Below are 20,677 nucleotides of genomic sequence, written 5' to 3'. Positions count from 1 at the left end.
AGGCGAGAAATATGGCGCTAAATTGTAAAGCAAAGTAAATTCGTTGGTATGCATGAGTAGAGAGAGAAAGAAATATTTTTATTGGTAAATATTATAAATTCATATATCATTATTATTATACGAAAAATTCTAAAAAATGTCAAAAATTTTCAACAGGTTTTATTTTATATACTTTTCATCGCGTATCACCCTTTGCAAAATAAATTCGTCGCTTCATTAATTAATAAGCAGCAATGAATAATACGATTCACCAAAATTGCGTGTAATATTAATGAAATCATTTCTCACCTGTCACATTATGTCGATATACCGATAACTGTCATTGTCCATTTTTTCTTAAAGTCCCTATGTTATTTATTGGTAAGAATCATTTTCATATGACGAATGTTACGTTAACGTCGGAAACCTCGAGTCTGCCGGAAGTGACGAGATTCCATTTGACGACCGAGTACCTCGATATCCGTCTGTCAGTAGGCTTGTCCAGCCATTCTATTGTTTGCCCGCCACTACTCGTACTCCATATAAGCCGGGCTGGCTTACTTGCTCGTATACTACTTACTCACGAATCCACGATGAATAGAAACGAATCAATACTCGCGAGCAGTTAAAGGACTCCCTGTCGCGTGTCTTTCTGTTGAGACGTCAATTTCCAATCTGATTTCTTGAAATGGGAGCATGATTTTTCAATAGGAAAATTCTTTTAAAGACCAAGAGCAAACTTATCGTCGATGCAGTATTGACGTGAAAAAGAAAGTTATCGCAAATTTGGATAAGAATTTGTAATAAGTTATACATAATGTCTTTGCATTAAATCGCTTATCGTATTCGACGTTGAGTAATGGAATACCAACAGGTCTGTATAATTTAATGATATACAAAAATGGGAAAGCAATATTGCGACATTAGTGTGCTATCGAAAGTGACGGCAACAGGTGTCACAGGGTTTTCAATAAATTATCATTATAAAATATTGCTTTGTATTACGCAAGTGCTAGTATCGATTGCCACTTGATTACAAATATCTTTATTGCATGGAATACGAAAATTATGTCCAAACGTTATTCGCAAGTGCGCCTGATCGTATTAAATGAGTATGAAAGATGTAATAAAAGCATGAAAACCAAATGTCAAACATTACAGATAAAAAGTGTTAATACGAGTTCCCTTATATCTTCAATGACATAAAAACTCAGCTATTCGAATTTTATACCCGATCCTATGTATCGTTATAAGCGAATAATCCTGTATAACAGACAACGTAATATTTTTCCCTTACAATTGTCATCGGCAACTGTTGCTGCGTAATGTGTCAATCTAATATCCAGAGTAATATCCATATATTAGTATGAGTGAAAATTCTATAGCGATTCTCGTCGACAAATATTGCCAGTATATCATCTCATACAAACAATCTGTTACGGTGAATTACGTTAATAAAAAATGTTGACGTTGACAGGTGTGATAAACAGGGGTGACTCCTTCCGACGAAAAAGATCGAGATCCAATTCCCTGGCACCGGCTGAAAAGGAAACGGAGGAGAGGCCAACCTCACCGCCGAAGGAAGTCATTTCGTATACAGTGGCGATGCTCGGGGCCCGCGGTGTCGGCAAGACGGCCCTGATCAGTCAATTTATGACCAGCGAGTGCATTAATGCTTACGATCGTCAACGTGGTAAGTTGCGCCTCTATAATGTAATCATTACACGTTTTCATCAGGAACCTGTTAGAACTAACTAAAGATTCTTCTCTTCTACGATATATACAATTGTCCAGTTTCTTTTTCACGTATAAATAAAATTGTAATTTGGTGCTTATCTATCGGTCGTCGAGTATCCAATGTCACTGGATCTTCAAAGACTTCGAAATGCCGTATCTCTTTTCATTCGCAATTAACACAAATGCCTCTGGCGATAGCGAGCCATTCAGACAGTATCGAGAGTCACCCTGGGGATTTTATACGATGTCATTTTACTCCCCTGCTCGCGACCCTTAGTTTTACTGTATTCTTCATTGTAGCTGATACGGAACGACGCTCCCTTGAGACTAATTCCGTCGTATGGTCTTTTGGGGATTCTCCGATCGATTTGTATTTACGAATTGGTCTCGTGACTTACCTAGCATGGCCTTACTATTAAATAAGAACATACTCGTCACTTTGAAAAAAAATTAAAATTTTTGCGGAGTTAGAAATTTTGAAAAACTTTGGTTATGAATAAATTTTACATGGAAAATCGTGGATATTTTATACAAATTTCTTTTTCCTTTCTCTTTCGTTCTTCGTATATTCTCATATAAGTATAGGTAAAATTGAAACTGCAAAAAATATGTTTAAAGATTAAAGAAAATGTATGTGGATTTAATCTCGGGATTTCTTATTAACCCTTGACGAATCTTATTAAAATCAGTACCGTTTGTCATGTGATTAATGTTACCCGTTGAGATAGCAAATTTTCTCATTTAATCGCATGTACCACGTCAACGTACATATTCAGGTATTACACACAGTATAAACTCGCACATGAATATACGTACCTGTATTGTGGAAAAATTGCTCCCTTTGGCAATTGCGTTTCGGGCTTTTGCGTCCTTACAGAAAATTCATGGCTCTCCGCAAAAGTCTCATTTCTCAAGAAGGGAAGAGATACGACATTACGGATATCCGATTAAACGTTCGTGGCTTAAGGAGAAGTAAAGGCAACGCGTAAATCGAACCGCCGACGAACCAGAGAACTCAATCTTTGGCAAGATTGGAAAAATCGTAAAGCACGTTCTGTCTCTGCCTTTCTTCTTTACTTTCTCTTTTCCGATCCTTCCATCACGCTATCCCACGGACTTTCTACATCCTGTACTCTGTCTGCTTCACCTGCCTTCCAACTGATTCTACCTTTCCCATATGCCCTCGCCATTCCATTTTCACCCCGATTCTAAACCACCCTCTCGTTCTTCTTACCTTTACCGGCTACTGGACAAATTGTTCTTCATCGTTAAATGAAAATTAGAGAGAGGAAAACAGAGAACCTTGACGATTAGATGCAGCGAAAATATTTAATTAAGATTATTTCACAAAACAGAGAATTCTTGTAAATTTACATTTTCCTCTGGGCAATGTAAGGCAATAATTTTTTTCTCGTTATTTCAACTAAAAATAACACTCGTATATTAGGATTTCGATAAAAGGAAATTCTATGCGTCAAACAGTTTGCAATCAGTATCCATAAAAGTTTCATAAAAATATTTTACGAGAAATTTCGATGTTTTATAGTGATTCAGAGCCATTCCAAGCATATGTGGGTTTAACGATGCAATATTGCGTAAACGTATAAAAAGATGAACATTTTAGATTGCCATTTTGAAAATGGTAAACAGAAAAAGGATACGGGGCGTATAGTGACTTAAGAGTTGAGTTCGAAGGAGATGGATCATATTTCTGTAATTACAATGTAAATTAGATTAGGCTTATTCAAAGATTTTACGGGATAATTAAATTCACGCGAAAACCGTCAATGGATTTGTTCACTCTAGCCAGCTGCCTCGCTAAATTCATTATCATTAGTAAAATGTAAACGTAATCTACATTGGTATTCGGGTGGATATTTCTAATCCTTATCCTGTTCCCACAGTCTCCCAGAGCCTCTCGTTAATTCAATTACGAATGGCTAAATACAATTTCCTTTTAATAATACATTCGTATCACATGCTCCAGTTAAATTCTCAGTTACACAATCAAATTTATCATCCTCCTCGTCTTCTGTATATAAAAATGACAGATTTGGTCTCATGGTAATTGGTCTCCGAGTTAAAAGTAATTCCCTGTATCAGGTTAGCTCATAAATATATACAAATTTCTGGACAGAATCGATACTTTGAAATATCCTGTCACGCCGTATTAGAGTCAGTTCTATATATTATCCATACATAAAAATAGTTAGAAGAGTATCTTAGGCAGTTCGAAACGTGACTACCAATATTTCTGTGGTGACATAATTAGCCTTAAGAAGAGAAATGGAATTAGTTTTCAAAACGGCTTTGAGTCGGCCAAAATGTTCCGACGACAAGTTAACATCTGCTCGTCTCGTAAACGAGGGAGAAAGTTTCGATAGTTTTGAAAAAGCGTGGGTCGAGTGAGCCCATCTATGTGGGTCGAGGACTCGAATCTGTCAGGGCGGTGTGAATAATCGTTGGTCGGTCAGTCCGTTAACCGCCAATGACGTCTACTGCCGGTTCAGTTTTCCTAAACTATAACAGAACTAAACCAGAAGCTCGAGCGTCTCTAAGCCAGACGTCTTGGCTGACTGGTTGCGTATCTATTCTACTGACCGATTGACTTGCCGGTTAGCAGCATTTACACGTATCCACTTATTTTTATACCCTGCTTATCTACTCAGTTATCTTAGTCGAATATATTTATATATATATACACACGTATACAACTATTTATGTTTTTATTTTATCACTCAGCTTTACATCCTTGGCAGTGCTATAAGTGCATTTAGTCGTGCATGTATTTTTAATTATAAGTGTATGCACTTGGCTATATTTATGCGCTTTATATATGTTCCAGGGATGCTCGTTTATTAAATGACGTATTGCGAAAGTTCAGCAACGAATGAGCTAACTGAAAAAGCACCCCCGATATATTCACGCTCGATTGTACCAGTCAACTCATTTTTATGTGCGCATGTACATTTTGTGTATTTCAGTGTTGCGACGCTTTTTTTTATGTCCTTTCGTTATCTAGCGGCAAAGTCGCGAACTAACAGAGTGTGAGTCAGATATTTTCATCAAAACTTTATGTGCATCGTCAGTCACGTATATTCTCTTTGTTATATTATTCTCTCACGTATATTATTAAAACAATTTTGAAATTAAGCTTGTCGTATTGCTCTTGAATAATTTATTAATTTAATTATTTTTTTTTACTTTGTTTCTGCTTTCAATTTTTGTTACCGTTCCTACTATTCCGGTCCGGTGGGTAACAACCTAACGATTGAGGTCTCATCTACGCAACTTCACGCCGTTTAAAGTCCATCGATTTTCCCGCAGCATCGCGCCTGGTTTCTGAAGATTTCTAGCAGATGGCACCACCCGTACATGCTAATCAAATAGTTCCTCGATGAATTTCACGTAGCCGTGTTCACGATGTAACGTGCTATTTAATTATGGATTGAGATATTAATATGCATTGCAGATTCTCTGCAGGATAACTTAGATGAATTCCTAATTACGAATATCTATTGGAAATTGGAATTCGCTTAGCGATTTATAAGAATCCGTTGCCGTAGACTTGTTTCGATAAAGACGTCAAATCGATAATGAACGTAGTCGTTGCTGATGTTAAAAAAAATGGAAGATGTCTATATAGTGATTCCTTTAAACTATTTATATCGACGTTTTATTCTTTGGTCGTGGCATGCCGTGTGGTTTTACTTTGCTCATGACACGTGCTTATATACAATGGGGAAACTCTTCTATTGTTTTTGTCCTTCCCAAACAATCAAGACAATCGTGTTGTCGCCACGTGTCAACAACGTGAAAGATTTACGATCTTCTCCGACTTCCTCTACCTTGACCACGCCACTTCAGCATCGCCAACGTATCTAACCCTATTTTCAGATTTATTAGATCGAAACTTTGACCTGTGTCATAATAAAGAAACATTGGTAAGCCTGCGTTACGTTCGACACTCACGAAAATCCTGGAGATCATCTTTCACGTGCAGAGAACATTGATTAGGATAAAAAAGTATATCGATGTTAAAAAAATATTGATGGCGTTTGCTAAGGGATAAATAACGTTGTTACAGTGATTCTTTATTGTTACTCCTTTTTCAATATTTATAATAAAACATCGAGGTACCTGGGAAGATCAAATGGCCTTCGTTCATTTAACCACGAGTAGTACTACTCCTCACAACTTTATTTTCCATCGAAATACACAAGTAGAAACTAATTTTGAAAAGTAGATCAGTAAGACCGCAAGAGTAGATAGTTGCGCCAGCGCAATCTGACGCTAAATCAGCAAACTAATTTCTCACACGGAAACTAGAGAGGGCATCGAGTTACCGCAAGGTCTGTATAGCAGTAGTTCTCTGCTCTAACATCGAGACTGCATCCGTAGTGCACTCTACGTAAACTGCACTCAGCACTACGTAATACGTATTCAAGTTACAATTTTCAATTGCGTACGTTTGTATGCAACGAAGAGAAATTTTAGATTTTACTAACAAAGTTTTCGCCAGTTTACTGTCGCAAAAACTTTCCACCCGTGTAGTTATTACTTATGGTACGATTTACGTGAACAGCCAATATGGCAAATCACGTGACAGTTGTTTCCAACTCTTCGATATCGTCATGTAGAAAAATTAATATATATAAATGATTCTTTGTAATATTGCATATACCACTTTTGTAATAAAGATATATTTTATGTAAATAAAAAAAATGTCTTCGTTAGCTCAAGTATTACAAACTTGGTGCTGGGGCCAAGAATCCCATTTAGATGAATATTAAGTTGGGTTCGCTGATTTACAATACTTTCTGTCTCTTGTCTCTCGATTTGCTTTTAAATTAAAGAAAAGTCTGACATCCAGGGTCGTGCGAATAGTTTACGGGGCTGCTCGAGTTTTATAGCAGCCACCAGGGTTAGCAGCCACCGTAGTTAGTTACCGGTGTCTGTTCAACATCTACCACGTGGTTTGGCCTCTATACTTGTTTTTTTAGTTCAACAAAATTCTAATTTCGTCTTCGTGGTTGCGTCACTCTTCAGACGTCATTTCTAACTCGTCGGTCGTTGGCCACGTTGTCTTTTGGCTCCGTCACGAACTTCGTTCATTTCATTCTAGACTACTCCATTACCCTCCTTTCTTTCTTTCTCTCTTGTTACAAACTGAAAAAGCATTCTCTCTGTCGAGTTGCCTCATCACCTAATTAATTCATAATCGCTTGATTTTCAGATGTCCCGAGCGAGCAGTCTGTTTTTATAATGCTCAATGGAGAGGAAAGTGAACTGCGATTTTTGAACATTACAAATCCAAAGGTTAGTGATTTATGTTCTTTCTGACTTTTAAATATGACAGCACTTTAAATCGACATTCCGTGTCAGTACTGTTCTCTTATAATTGTATTCTATGGTATCAATAATTTTTTTACAACATTCTTTTCTGCAGACGGAATTAGAGAAGATAAACCAACCCGATGCCTTTGTCGTCATGTATTCAGTGATCGACAAAGCATCCTTTCAAAGGGCCGAAGAATATTTGGCACGTCTTCACGATCTGGATTTTCTAAGAGGCAGACCTGCAATTTTAGTTGGCAATAAGGTTGACTTGGTTCGCTCCAGGGCCGTGTCATCGCAAGGTAAGAATATAATATACAAAAATTTGTTATATAGTATTATATGAAAAAAAGAAATAGATAAATGTACAGCATACAGTTTGATCAGACATTATTAAAAAATCAATAAATTATTCATGATCAGGTAGGCACTATATGTTGATAATCATAATAAGCTTTATATCGTTATCTTTCTCAGATGGAAAATGCATGGCTTGTACATACAGGTCAAAATTCATTGAAATCTCCGTGGGAATTAATCACAACGTGGACGATCTTCTCGTCGGTATTCTCAGTCAGATAAGATTGAAAGTCGTTCAGCGCCATCTAGAAAATAAGGCTGGTAGTGGCGGCGGTGGTGGAGGTAGCGAAGGAAGCGGTCATTGGTACAAATCAAGAGGCGTCGTTCGCGCCAGCATGAAAGCGCGCCAAATGTTAACTTGGCTTTTCGGCAAGGAAGATAGTAAATTCAAAAATTGCGAAAATCTTCACGAACTGTAGTTGGACGAGGATTTTCTATTGTCCGCAGTGATAATCACGTGCCAATAATTGAACTTCATTACATTTTCAAAGAAATTCACATAAAATTCATAATCAGTTTGTAATCAGTACGTGCTATCTTTTTATTTATTTAGAAAATATAGCGTCACCGTAGAACCTATAAAATATCTTAAATAATCAGCAGGTGAACCAATTTTTTGCTAGACGTTTTATTTTCTTACTGATTGATCAGTAGAATGATAAATTCTGAAAATTTTGGACCATGGCGAATACTATCGCCGTGTAGTTCAACGTATTTGCTGTATGCATAACTCAATTTTTTCTATGACGTATATATATATATATATGTATTATGTATGTATCGCAAGTTTTTAGAAACGGTGAGGAAATTGAATGTTGAACGAAAATTTGAAGGGGGAGAAAAAATGGTACTATGACTCTTTTTTACAAATTTTCATCTAAGGAAATATACACAATGTCATGTAGTAATCATAGTGACAGATTCTGAGGTATGAAACATAAGTAAACTGTTAGTTACAAGAAACACCTCGTATTATTACAATTTTAATTTACAGCAGTAATTACAAAACATTGAACGTTGATATATACGTTGAATACATTCTCAGTCGGTTTCCAACCCGAAAATAATTAGAACTGACGGAGAGAGATGTGGATCTTCCGTTTACGAATAATAGTAATCTATTTAATTAAGCTGTTGCTAAAGTGTAATTAACAGAATCAAAATGAGCACGATATTGCTAAATTATAAACTTCCTTGTAATTAATGATCACCATTTAATAGTAAGCACACGTTGACAGGACCATTAAGTCGAGAGCACAAGACATGAAAAACATGCCAAGTTATGTAACATGAAAAAAAAATATAAAGAAGCAAAATTTATTGCCATAAAATAAAGAATACAAGCAGTAGATGATATTCGGGTTAATTAAGATTGACAGTTCATTTGAATTATAGGGAAGAATAAATCCAAGTAGAATATGATTTTTGGTAAATTGTTCCTGTGATATATATATATATATATATATATATACTGTGATAGGTATATATACCCATACAAATTGCAAAGTGCATCCATTAATGGTTTATCTAGAATGTGGATTAATATTATAAGATTCTTCACCGTTTCAAAAATTTTGCTTTGTGAAATAATACGTGAAATAAAATTTAAAAAAAAACTCCAAAATATATCAGATGAAAAGTGCAGAATACTTTTCAGTTGATACGAAAAATAGGGAATAAAATCTGATAAATTGAATCGTAACATATTTTTTGACACAGTTGCCTATTGTAGTCAAGACGCAAAGAAAGCAAAGAGCAAAAGTTGATTTTTAATGCAATATCGAAATATATCAAGACCAATCAAACTGTAACCTAATACAAAATGTTAATCGTATCTTAAGTATAAAGTAACTCAAAATCTATTGTTCCATATATTATATGATAATGTGTCCCCTTACAAAGGTGTTACTGTCTACATTATAATTCTATGTATAGACATATTTTTATCATATAGATATATATAGGGTTATTCAAAATTAAAGCACCAACCAAAGTTAGTCTACTATTTAACTTCAATAATAAGAACAGCCTTAGTTGGTACGCTAGTCTTGAATCACCTTGTATAATGTATCATATGAAAATCAATCGACACTGTGTAATGTTAATTATGTTATTGTATTGCGTGGTTTCATTAAAAATTGTACGCCGTGTACAATGCCGTACAAAAGTATAATGAGGTCTATCGTTTTCTGTGTTTTAGACCGAGAAAACAATTAGCCGTATATAATTTTCTTTTTTTTTTTAATTAAAAATACATGCAAGTAAAAAATATCATTTCGTCTCAAAACTTTTTTACGGTGTTGTACGTAGCTTTGCAATAAATTTCTCTTTTTCTTAAAGATTTACGGAATCTACGTAAAATCAGATAAAAATGTGCGTATCGTAAGTAATCTAGTGTTACGTCGTGATATTGCGATATCCTACGTATTTTGAGAACCTTTAAAATTCCACAAAAAAAAAAAAAATCTTTACGTGTGAAAATTTTGAAATTGAACCACGTTACGAATATGTAAACACATACAGAGTGTTTCATATGGATAGGACTCAACGGAGGAGTATATATCAAATTTTATAGTGTAATCAGATAATCAACTACATGTTAAAACGTAAAAAAGAATTTGAAATTTCTCATGCGGCACTTTACCGAATGGTTTTCTTAGTACTTGGAGAGGAAAATGTGTCCTGAAATCAATGTAGTAGAAAATTGGAGAAAGAAAAATGGCGAATCTTTTGGTTCCTGTCGCGAGACGAAAAATCTCTCTCTCTCTCTCTCTCTCTCTCTCTCTCTCTCTCTCTCATCAACGAGCCACCAAACATTCTTACAAAGTGCCTTTGAATATTTTTGTAAATTTAGGTAAAAATCGATGTTATTATCCTGATTGTGACTATGTTATATCTATATTTTACGAGATCCAGATCGATACGAGTATGCAAATCGATATGTGATTCTTTTTAGGTGATCCTTCCCTTTCCCTCGTTCCCTCATTTTCCTCCTATCGCATTGTCCTCTACTATTTCTGCACCAACAAAAAAAAAAAGGAATGTACGACACTTTCTTCCCAAAAGTTTCATCGATGTCCTTAGTAGCGTAATCATACATGTCTGTTCGCTGTAATATATGAAATGACAATACTGCCAGCATTTTCGGTAATAAAAATAAAAAATTCTAATTAGCGGTACTTACATGATGTGCATATACAAAAAAAAATAATATTTAAGTGAGAGTACACCTGGAATTCTAATTCCCTAAAATTCCTTAAGACACATTATTTATTAAGCATGGAACGCATATTCTCCAAGGCTAATCGGTGGCACCCTTTGAGGTAACAGATACGGTAGAGATCTACTATTTTTTTTTCACACGCTTCGTTCTTCTGCTTTTTGATATTTCATTGTTTTCAATTTTGGCTTCGTCGCGAAAACGTCATGTTAGAATTATCGAAATCGTGGAATTTGTATTTTATCAATTAAATGATCGGTGAGGATATCGCTAACAAGCAGATATGAAATCTTTTACGAACGTTAGCCATTTGTCAAATAATGGAAATATTCATAAACATTTGGAGAAGAAACCAAGCTATGCTATGTACGTTAACAAGATTCTTAAGCAGGTTGGTAATCCTTAACAGAGATTATAAAATTCTTCAAAAGATTCACAAATTTGTCTGTTCTTATAGAATTACTTAAATCGAACTCTCAACTTAATCATTCTCCTATACATTATACCCTGTGTGTAAGATCGATAATATTACAAATATTTGCAATCTATACAGGTAGACAAGAGCAGATCCATTTCTTGGAAGGCTTTAGAAATTATGAATTACTTTATCAATGACATATTCGATCGATGTGCAGCTGAAGCTTCGAGGTAAATATATTTACATCAAATTTAAAATATTTTACTATTCGCATGGTTTTTTTAGAATCACATTTCAACGAAGCATTTAAATAATTGAATCTGTCATTCGATTAAAATAATTGTGTTAAAAAAAGTTCGATTAAAAAAGTTTATCGTTATAATTAATTAGCGACGTCTCATATTACCTATTGTTTCACAGATTAACGAAACTCAGTTCAAAGCAAACTTTGACAGCAAAGGAGATCAAAACAGCCGTGAAATTAATACTTCCACGTAATTTGGGTCACCGTGCACTTATTGAGGGAAACAACGCTTTGTTTCAGTACACTAGAGGCCCACTGCGTGCGCTAATTTGAGAGCTTATGAACGATTTAAAAATTATTTTTTATTTATCAATTTTAAATCCTAACCTTGTGGATTAAATTAACGTTTCGGTAAGTTTGGAGATTTTTAAATAAAAAATTGTCCTTCTAAGAAAATGTCATTTCAAATTGTTTATTTTTTTACGTAATTTATTACTTGTGTAACGAAACTTGAAAAAAGGTAAAAGTACAGGTAATTAATCAGTGGGTAAAGCACGAAACCCATTGCCTCGAAAAATTACGTTTTACTTTGTTCGTTATCAAATTAGTAATTCTAACTAAACTAACTCTAGCGGGAATTTTTTACTAAAGGGGGAAACTACAAGGGGGAATGAGCCTATAAGGAAAGCGTAGCAAATAATTAGGTGGAGGTTCTTGTTTGATATTGAATGCCTAGTAACGGCTTCCATGGCAGCACTAGCCATGACAGTAACAATCTTAAATCAGTAGCATAACCCTAAATATAATTCTAAAATGTTGGTAAGATTGAAAACTGTACTATACCAGACACGTATTGCACTTGTGGCATTATCCAGAAATAAAAAATTCACTTACATCATTTTATATATTCCGCTGATACGTATTGCACTATTTTTTATTTGTAATAACATACTCAACTATTGTCCTGTCACCTTCACTTTTTTCTATAGGCTGAGCGTAGTCTCACTTTTGAGTTCCGTAATTATAATAATCCGTTCCATTTGATTTAATAAAAAAACGTGCATTTTCAGAGATCACATAATATGTCAAATTAATTGTACTTAAATAGCACGTTTAAATATACAAATCGAATGTCAACCATCGGGAAACCAACTACTTGCAAAGATGCGATTCGACGTTGGGAGGAAGAAACTGGACAAGAAGCTCCATCCGCGACGGAAGTTAATCTAAGCTTTCAATGGCCTCCGATTGAAAAAATGGATAACGCATTAGCGTCTTTGTCCAAGTGTGAAAAACTTTCGCTATCAACGAACATGATCGAAAAAATTGCCGGTATCATTATAAAAATGTAAATTAAATAAATTTTGATAACGAAAATATTTAGCTAAATTTATCTTTTCCAGGTATTGGAACCTTGAAAAATTTGAAAATTTTGTCACTTGGACGAAATTTTATAAAGGGATTTTCTGGCCTTGAATCGCTTGGTGACAATTTAGTTGAATTGTGGATTTCGTATAACTGTATCGAAAAGCTGAAAGGCGTTAATGCCATGCGGAATCTGCGGGTGCTATATATGTCAAATAATTTAGTGCGCGAATGGAACGAATTCGCACGATTACACGAAAATCAAAATCTACGTGATTTACTGTTTGTTGGGAATCCAATATGCGATGGTCTTGAGGTATTGAAAAAGAAAACTAGATATTTAAAGTGTTGCTTCACGTTGAATTACAAGTTTCATTTATTATTTAGACAGAGGCCTGGCGAACGGAGGTCGCGAGACGATTACCATATTTAGAAAAACTCGACGGTGAACCAATTATTCGAACGGAAGAAGGGTTGCCAGGTCAAATTCCAAAAACTGAGAGCTTACAGCAAATTTCGAAATCGCCAGAACGATCACCTACTTAAATATTTCCTTCTTGAGACATTTACCTTACATCAATTTGGCATATACTTTCCTTTTTATCTTTGTATACTTTTTTTAGAAATGACAGTCACATTTTTTTTTAATTGCTAATGAACAACGGGATGTCGAAAAAAAAAATATATATATATACAATCCACATTTATAATAATTTATTCGCCTCACGATATAAGATAATTGAATACATATTTTTGTCTTCTTTTCTTCTGCTCATTTCAGAAATTAAAAATGAAATTTTGAGTTTTGATCGAAGGAAGATCATGACAGAGTAAATACCAGAATAGACTTAGAAGCTTGATAATTTTAATGCATTAAATTAGCGCTCAAATATACTTTTACATTGCAATAGGTGTGCATTCTCAATACGTAAGAACTTAAATGTTTAGCCGAGAGAGTCTAACAGATTTTTAACAAAAAATAATTAGCATTGAGTGATAATAATAACGATAATACTAATATAAAAGATATGTGCGTGTATGAATGTCAGATTGCATCCCTTAATTTTGTGCATTAGAAAATTGACGTTGCGTTCATGTATAGGTGTGTGTGTACTCATGCCCTTGTAAAATATGCGCTCTCGTCATTACTCATTTCTTTTTTATTCATATTGAGGATAACGCATTTTTCTTCGAAATTTAGCAATCAACTTCGTACCTGATGGACAGATCACAAGGACGGCCATTAGCCATTAACTACTTAATAAATAGGGAGTTTTGCCTTGGATACGATTTTTTTAAATTTTGAATTATTATTGTTGCGAAGCAACAAAATTACGATATAATGCCATTAGATGACGATACTTGATTAGTCCAATATGACCGCAAGTTGCGAAAACTGAAAGATAAAACTTTCAATTTCAAGTTCAATTCAAACATGATTATATTCTTTCGAAATGTTACTTGTGTACTTGATACAGCTACAGCATAGTGATAAATCGTATCTTAGGCAATATCTCACGAAGGAGAATTTGTGGAAAGATAGAAAGAAACGTCAGCCAATGACGAGTAAGAAAAATATTATCAACCTTTTTTTTACTTTTTTGAATATTGGCCCGAACCGCCGGACCGATTCAAAATCATGAATCAATAAGATTCTGTGTCTTGTCTTTCATTATTTTTCTTTTTTTTTTCCATTAGTCTTACAGTCTTACATCGTGTAGCAATGGACTGTTTACAATTTTTCTTTAAGCAACATGTTTTGTTCTCATTTGTTCCACTTATGAACGATCCGATGGCCGACCAACAATCATTACGGTATATACGTGTATACATATAATATATGTATATCTATATCATATATATATATATATAATATACATATATATTAATATAACGTGTGTATATATATATATATAATTTTAATATATATAATACGCGTATCTATCTTCTTTAGACATTTATCGTTAAATACATCACACCAACTTTTAAGATTTTTTTCGCCCCGATTTTCATCGACCTTCGCCTCCTTTAACACTTCGGCATTTCGATTGTATATTTTCTTCATTTGATCTTTTTCTCTTAACGAAACTTTCTGACACACGATCTCTCGCCTTTGTCTCCAAACTCTTCTCAACTTATATTGACATTTTTTTGTTCGAATCGACAAAAAATAGTTCATCACGTATTTTCTTTGTTTCCTTTTTCTCGAGTTTTCATAAGACTCCTTAATTTCTGCTTCTCTATTGTTTTCCAAGCTTCCCCCTGCCTCTCTATTTCCAACATCGATAAAATACGACTTCCAACACAGACACGATTTACACATATCAATGGAAATTTTCACAGCATTTGGAAAGTTTGCAAAGGGAGAGGTGTAGAGAGATTAGACGAAAAAATGTTTTGAGAAAATTCGTCGTTTTCCAGAAGGATGGATTATCCTGATTGGTTCCTTTTTCTTTTTTCCAGCTTTTTAAGTCCATCCTTTTCACGCAACCTAGTCCGTCGTTCACGCATTCTCTTTGGTAAAATTTCTTTAAGCTTTACAAAGACATCTCATTTACGTCGTGGCGAAACGTTGTTTCTGCTTTTTCACGAAATCCAAAGCCAGCTTATCGCCCACGCGAGTTTCCAAAATTTGCAGAATTGGATGATCTATTGAAAATAAAAATTGAATACCAGCTTTAACAATTATACAATTTTCAATAATAAGTCAACAGAGCAATATTACAAACGAAAAATGTAGACTTACTTTTGTTCTTTTGATGCATCAAAGGTAACTCTTGATGCTTGAGGCCGTGAAAATTATCGATACTCGCATTCGAATCGACCACACCGGGAATGCTACTCAATCCCAGAAAAGCTTCTCCAGCAAAATCATTCGCTGTCAAAACATCATGATCCATCACAGTGAAGAGTATCATAGCATCTGGACTACGGCACTGCTCCACACTGACAGAACTATATTTTTTAAGAAAACAGAAATCTCAATTATACCATCTATCCAATTATCATTCACACGTGACAGACTTTCTTAGTCGAATAAAACTTTCGTTATTCATATATTCCATGAATTTTCGAAATTATTCACAAAAACACTCACAACTCGAAGCACTCATCGAACATCGGATTAAGCGTTCGCTTTTGAACATTCGTCTGCTGCTCTGCGCAATGAGAAAAAACGCGTCTTGGCAGCAGTTCTATTATAACGAAAGGATCGCTGAATCCATTAGGATCTAGAGGGATGACGTCCCTTGCATTGAGAACCTCAACGCAAAGAGAGTCGTGATTGAGATACGCTCTTACAGTTAACACTCCGTATTCAGCAGTGAGAGTACTTATTTGGTCCTGTAGAATGAAAACATACAAAGATGATAACTTAATGATTTAGTGGTTCCTTGAAAAATCAATCGATTACCTGCAATCGTTGTTGATAATATCTATCAATTAAAAGTGCAGTATCGGTTTTGTGATATTGCAATCTTTCTTCTACATTAAGAAAACTTTCGCATCGGAGTGCCTCATATGGTAAACCCTTCTCTTCGGCATAAAAAAATTCTACTAATAGATCCAGCGCCTCGTGAAGCCTGTCGTAGAATACCGCAGGTTTATCCTAAAATGTAAAAATTGAAATAAAGCCCATGATTCATTTAGAACTATAAATAATATATATAACAGTAACAATAATCTTACTCCGGCACTTCCATTCATTTGATTACTTAATTCTCCAAGTACGACTTCCCATACATCTTGAAGAACCCTAGTGAAATTGGTAGCCAATAGAGCTGCGTTAAGTGCTACCAAATGCAGGTCAAGGTATTCCAATAATGGAGCCATGGCTTCTGAAGTTGGCAAACTGTCCGGAGACCACGCGAGATGGAACATAGTCTTTCTCAGCGGGGGTCTCATCTAAAAAAATTGTCAATTTATTGAACTCAAGGTGAATAAGTACACTTCCTATCTATAGGAGTTCTGAACCTGATCAAAGTTTCATAAAACATTAATTTTAGTGCAATAGATTCCACCAACCTTGGAACCAATTCTGGAAATGATCTGATTTATAAAAAGCAGCATTTGTCCAGGTGTTTGCTCCAAAGGTAATGTCAGTGCATTTCGCCACTGTAAACGCACAGCTTCGCTGGCTTGACCTTCCAGGCTAGCCAATACATTCTCCACTCGAAGTTCCTCACCCAGGTTAAGCAACCATCTTCTTACGTACTCCAATCCGTTAATAGCAACGCACATCTAAAAAGTTAATAATGATTTTAAGTAATCGACATTGTTTTGAACAACTGTGTAATAATTTTAAAAAACTGCCAGAGCGTTCTCAAACAAACTGGAAATATGAATGAGTGCTGGCTTTGGTCTGCCCAGAAGCAAACTTATTTCTTAAGTCCAAGAAAAAAAAAACTTTTGCTCGTAAGCTTTTTCAGTACTTATATTTTCATAAGTGTGTTGGCAAAATGATAAGCGAATTAAGCATTCCATACGTAAAATGACCTCAAATTTGTCAAACGAGCCCACTCTGAGATGATTGGCGAGGATGTTCGGCAGCACAATGGATCTTTTTAATATTTTTCAAAATGAAAAGTACGTCGAGCAATGTATTGTATTTCATGATTTGATATCCTTCAAGCATCTTCGGTGACTATTGCTTTTTGTTTGTGTATGATAAATCAATCTTTAAAGCGGTATCAGTCTAGCAGGTCATTCCTCGTACGTAAAATCAAGAGATTGCCATATTGTAATATGTAAGAAATGAGTAGTTTCATAAAATTACAAAGTAAAAAAACAAAGCTTCAGTAATAAAGGCCTGTAAAAAATTACTACTACCGCAGCCTACATGTAATCGCAAAAGCAGTTACTGCATGTGAATTTACTATAGCGAAGCAGTATCTACCTGGGCGATTACCTCGTCAGTGGTCTTGTACGGCGTTTGATCCTCGTAGTATCCGCCATCTGCCAATTTCTGATGCGTCAATTCCGCATAATACGCTGCAGAACTGCAAATTGCCTGAAAAAGAGTAAATTTAGTTGCGAATGCTCACTTTTTCTTTTTTTAATTAATCGCCTTATCAATTGATTTAATAATGTCCCTTACGTCGATTATCTTCAGTACAAAGTTGTAAGAGCCCGGGACATCTGGCCATGCAAGTTGTTTCCAAAATTCCTTGATCTGAAGAAATAAACAATGAAAAAATGCAATGACTTTCGAAATTTGTAATTATTCAACTAGCTGTTAGATTCATTTTGCAATAAGTTAATCCACCACCTGATAAAAACAAGCAGTTGCATCCACCGCTGAAGTGCAGTGCTTCACTATTAGCTCTCCCGTGCATATCCGATTCAATTCCGCAGACCTTCGAATTCTTTGCATCGCCTTCAGTTTCGCTAAGTCAAGCCATTTATCCACTGCAGGTTCAAACCACTGGTAGTAAGTGCAAATTGCTAGAGTCTTATGATCCGATTGCGGTAGATGATCCTTCATGCTGTAACAATTAACTCTGCTTAATGAACATGTAATGTGAGAAAATCAATTTTTCCTGTCACCGCTAATTAAATTTCCACCAATTATAATCAATCAGCGATTTGTACAATCCGGGGAAAATATAACAAAAACTCACTTCACGAATTCTTGAAGGGCGAGGTAGAGTTCAAAGATCGGCGTTCCTATTTCAGCGCCTGGTGGCAAAATATATTCCTCGTCCCTATCCTGACCGTGTAATTGAAGACAAGCTGCCGTAACTCTGGCTCCAAGCTCGTTGTGCATCTAAATGGAAAATTTAGAGGCGGTTTCAAAACTGACTTGTTCACAAACCCCCCAGGACGTGAAGTACCTTATATCCGGAAGGTATTCGTAAAGTATATAGAGAGTGTAACTTCTCCGGGGTCCGATGAGGAAGGAGCCCATATCAGCTGACGATCCGTCTTCTTCTATTTATACTTGTTGTCATAGGAATAATAGTTCCTAATCCATTACCTTTTACTTGGCACTTGCCTTCTCATAGGAAGTCTGGCAGAAGATGAAAAACTGTTTACCTTCGTCTGACAATCGATTGCTTGTTATTTAACAATGAGACCATGTGTTGATATATATGTATGCTAGTTACACTAGAATATTAATATTATTCGTACGAAAACAAGTATAAATAAAAGGCGAATCCTCAGGAGATTTGGGCCTCTCCCTCGTCGGACTCTGAAGAAGTTACACCCTGTATATCCAGCAATAGCTTTTTTGTTTAAATTGTAAATTTTTCATAGGAAAGGTAGGTAGATATTTTCAAAAATTCAAATACTTGCTTCCGGCACAGTATGCTTCTCCCCTTTCCAAAATAATAAAAATTCAGTTGCCGCATGTACAATTACATTTTTTGGAATAACCATTATTTTACTTTTTACCTGCGATTATGCGTGACGATGTAATTTCGCGAATGTCATCAACTATTCGCATGAAGATCAATGAAACAATTGAAAGAACAACAAATCAGTCATGTAAGAAATTTAAAGAAAAGGAATCCACGGAAAATATACAAATCCACCGAAGCAATCATTTTCTACTTTCGCACAAGAGTAATTTTACATCGCTGTCGCATATAGCAATTTCACAGCTGCGTCGCGCGATTAAAGGTATACAAGTTGATATTGTGATCAAGAGTTTTTCATGAAACATTATTACGAAAAGTAAGAACGAAGAAGACTTGTGCCACGCTTCATTTCAGTTTTTCCTTGTTCGCGACATAAAACTAGAGACATTTCAGAAGCCAAGAAAATCACAGCGCACTTAGAGGTTTGCTTTCCTGTGAAATTTTCTTTATGGGAAAATAATGCAGGTTATAAAGGAAAATCCAATTCTCAACTACGCCGCAGAGAAATGGCTGTACCTTCGTGTAGTTATTGCATGAACGATTCCACGAGACTTGACGCCGCGTGTGTATTAAGATATCGCGAAGCAGGAAAAGCGACACGAATATAATTATATATTTCGCGTGTAGATACATTTCACTTATATGATACTGTACATTTGGATGGAGTAAACAAATATAACCTGAGAGCTTTTTTACGTCGATTGGTTTTTAATGTCGGTAAGATTGATAGCTACTATGCATCACTGCATATGGCTAAATGACGTACACATTATAAGTAATGTCTTGGATTATAATATTAGCTAAACGCTTACTTCAAATCGCCATATGTTACAGATGCGATAGATTTATATACAGCCAAAAAGTTAACTTTTGACTATATAAATGTAAAGATGGAGAAGCATATTGGATGTCTCAAAGTATATTAGACTCCATACCGAGCCTTTAACGTATTACAACCGTAGTAAATTGAAGAAGTTCAGTAATTATAGTCAAAGGAGACAATTAATATAGGTAATATAGGTAATAGGTAATAGGTATTAATATAGGAGAAGAGGTATAATGCATATGTAAGAAAGAAATGTTTCTTTGAAAACGGCGCCATTTTATCACGTGATCTTTACCAGAGGCTGATTTATTTTTTCGATAATAGCCAATAAGTCAAACGGTTATGTATAAAATATTTTCTCCAAGATTTTGTAACTCTATGTTATCCTTACAATTGCACGTAGGAAAATGGCAACCTGATTCAACCTAACCTAACATCCATTTTCCCATATGCATTCCGTATTTAATTATGCATACACATTTGTAGGCTCTGTATAATTTTCTAAAAAAATTACATTCCCATGAAAATACATTTAATTGCCTGATCTGAAACGTCGACACTTTCCAGTGAAATTGAGTGCACAGTGAGTGCATGTGAGTCTGCATGCACGTGCACACTTCCATTTGGTGTTGGTGATGCGTGCTAAGATAATACAAACCGGAAATAGAAAGCGGGCAACATGCGGTTGTCGCGTAGCACAGCATTGTTGTGTAACATCCGTTTTTTACGGTTTTCGGTTTCAAAGGTTCAAACTTTTTATTTTCTGCCAATTTCGTATATGCAACATCTGCTTTCGAGTGTTATGAGACTCAGTCGAATCCAATTGGAATTT

General features: G+C 35.2%; 3 protein-coding genes across 9 annotated transcripts in view; 2 read left to right on the top strand and 1 right to left on the bottom strand.

Annotated features, from left to right (window-relative positions):
• The window catches only part of LOC107274431 (GTP-binding protein RAD), a 29,759-nt gene extending 19,467 nt beyond the window's left edge, over positions 1-10,292 (top strand). Inside the window, exons 3-6 of the mRNA XM_015753578.2 lie at positions 1,457-1,672; positions 6,953-7,035; positions 7,166-7,355; positions 7,531-10,292. Of these exons, the coding sequence (XP_015609064.1) occupies positions 1,457-1,672; positions 6,953-7,035; positions 7,166-7,355; positions 7,531-7,832 (791 nt within the window). The 3' untranslated portion in view covers positions 7,833-10,292. The remainder of the gene's footprint in view (positions 1-1,456; positions 1,673-6,952; positions 7,036-7,165; positions 7,356-7,530) is intronic.
• Positions 10,293-10,883: 591 nt separating this feature from the next.
• On the top strand, positions 10,884-13,233 carry LOC107274432 (dynein light chain 1, axonemal). 4 transcript variants are annotated; one of them, XM_025091649.1, is made up of 6 exons: positions 10,884-11,024; positions 11,187-11,281; positions 11,472-11,706; positions 12,404-12,627; positions 12,699-12,976; positions 13,048-13,233. In XM_025091649.1, the coding sequence occupies exons 4-6, from the start codon at positions 12,426-12,428 to the stop codon at positions 13,204-13,206; spliced, it is 639 nt and encodes a 212-aa protein (XP_024947417.1). In that variant the 5' UTR covers positions 10,884-11,024; positions 11,187-11,281; positions 11,472-11,706; positions 12,404-12,425; the 3' UTR covers positions 13,207-13,233. The 4 variants fall into 4 exon arrangements, with proteins under 4 accessions (XP_024947417.1, XP_024947418.1, XP_015609066.1 ...); XM_025091650.1 differs by having other exon boundaries at positions 12,366-12,627; XM_015753580.2 differs by lacking the exons at positions 10,884-11,024; positions 11,187-11,281; positions 11,472-11,706 and adding an exon at positions 11,713-12,114 and having other exon boundaries at positions 12,366-12,627.
• A 126-nt stretch (positions 13,234-13,359) lies between these two features.
• Positions 13,360-20,677, bottom strand: part of LOC107274430 (BAI1-associated protein 3) — a 59,862-nt gene continuing 52,544 nt past the window's right edge. For 3 of the 4 annotated variants that reach the window (XM_015753574.2, XM_025091647.1, XM_015753577.2), the window contains 10 exons: positions 18,279-18,424; positions 17,927-18,143; positions 17,756-17,830; positions 17,555-17,668; positions 16,684-16,899; positions 16,348-16,563; positions 16,073-16,267; positions 15,758-16,002; positions 15,407-15,615; positions 13,360-15,309 (listed from right to left, as the gene is read on the bottom strand). In XM_015753574.2, the coding sequence (XP_015609060.1) occupies positions 15,215-15,309; positions 15,407-15,615; positions 15,758-16,002; positions 16,073-16,267; positions 16,348-16,563; positions 16,684-16,899; positions 17,555-17,668; positions 17,756-17,830; positions 17,927-18,143; positions 18,279-18,424 (1,728 nt within the window). In that variant the 3' untranslated portion in view covers positions 13,360-15,214. The remainder of the gene's footprint in view (positions 15,310-15,406; positions 15,616-15,757; positions 16,003-16,072; positions 16,268-16,347; positions 16,564-16,683; positions 16,900-17,554; positions 17,669-17,755; positions 17,831-17,926; positions 18,144-18,278; positions 18,425-20,677) is intronic. The other variant, XM_015753575.2, reaches the window with a different exon arrangement.

The sequence above is a fragment of the Cephus cinctus genome, unplaced genomic scaffold (genome assembly GCF_000341935.2).
Source record: "Cephus cinctus unplaced genomic scaffold, Ccin1 Ccin1_scaffold3082, whole genome shotgun sequence".
Taxonomy (NCBI): Eukaryota; Metazoa; Arthropoda; class Insecta; order Hymenoptera; family Cephidae; genus Cephus; species Cephus cinctus.
Note: the sequence above shows the minus strand (reverse complement) of the source record. Positions and strands in the feature narration are given on the sequence as shown.

What these genes read in the sequence shown, in the direction of transcription:
- LOC107274432 (XM_025091649.1), top strand. Translation starts at nt 12,426, where the DNA reads ATGTCAACCATCGGGAAACCAACTACTTGCAAAGATGCGATTCGACGT. An exon ending in CATGATCGAAAAAATTGCCG is followed by an intron (nt 12,628 to 12,698) that starts GTATCATTATAA and finishes TATCTTTTCCAG; the next exon opens with GTATTGGAACCTTGAAAAAT. An exon ending in CAATATGCGATGGTCTTGAG is followed by an intron (nt 12,977 to 13,047) that starts GTATTGAAAAAG and finishes TTTATTATTTAG; the next exon opens with ACAGAGGCCTGGCGAACGGA.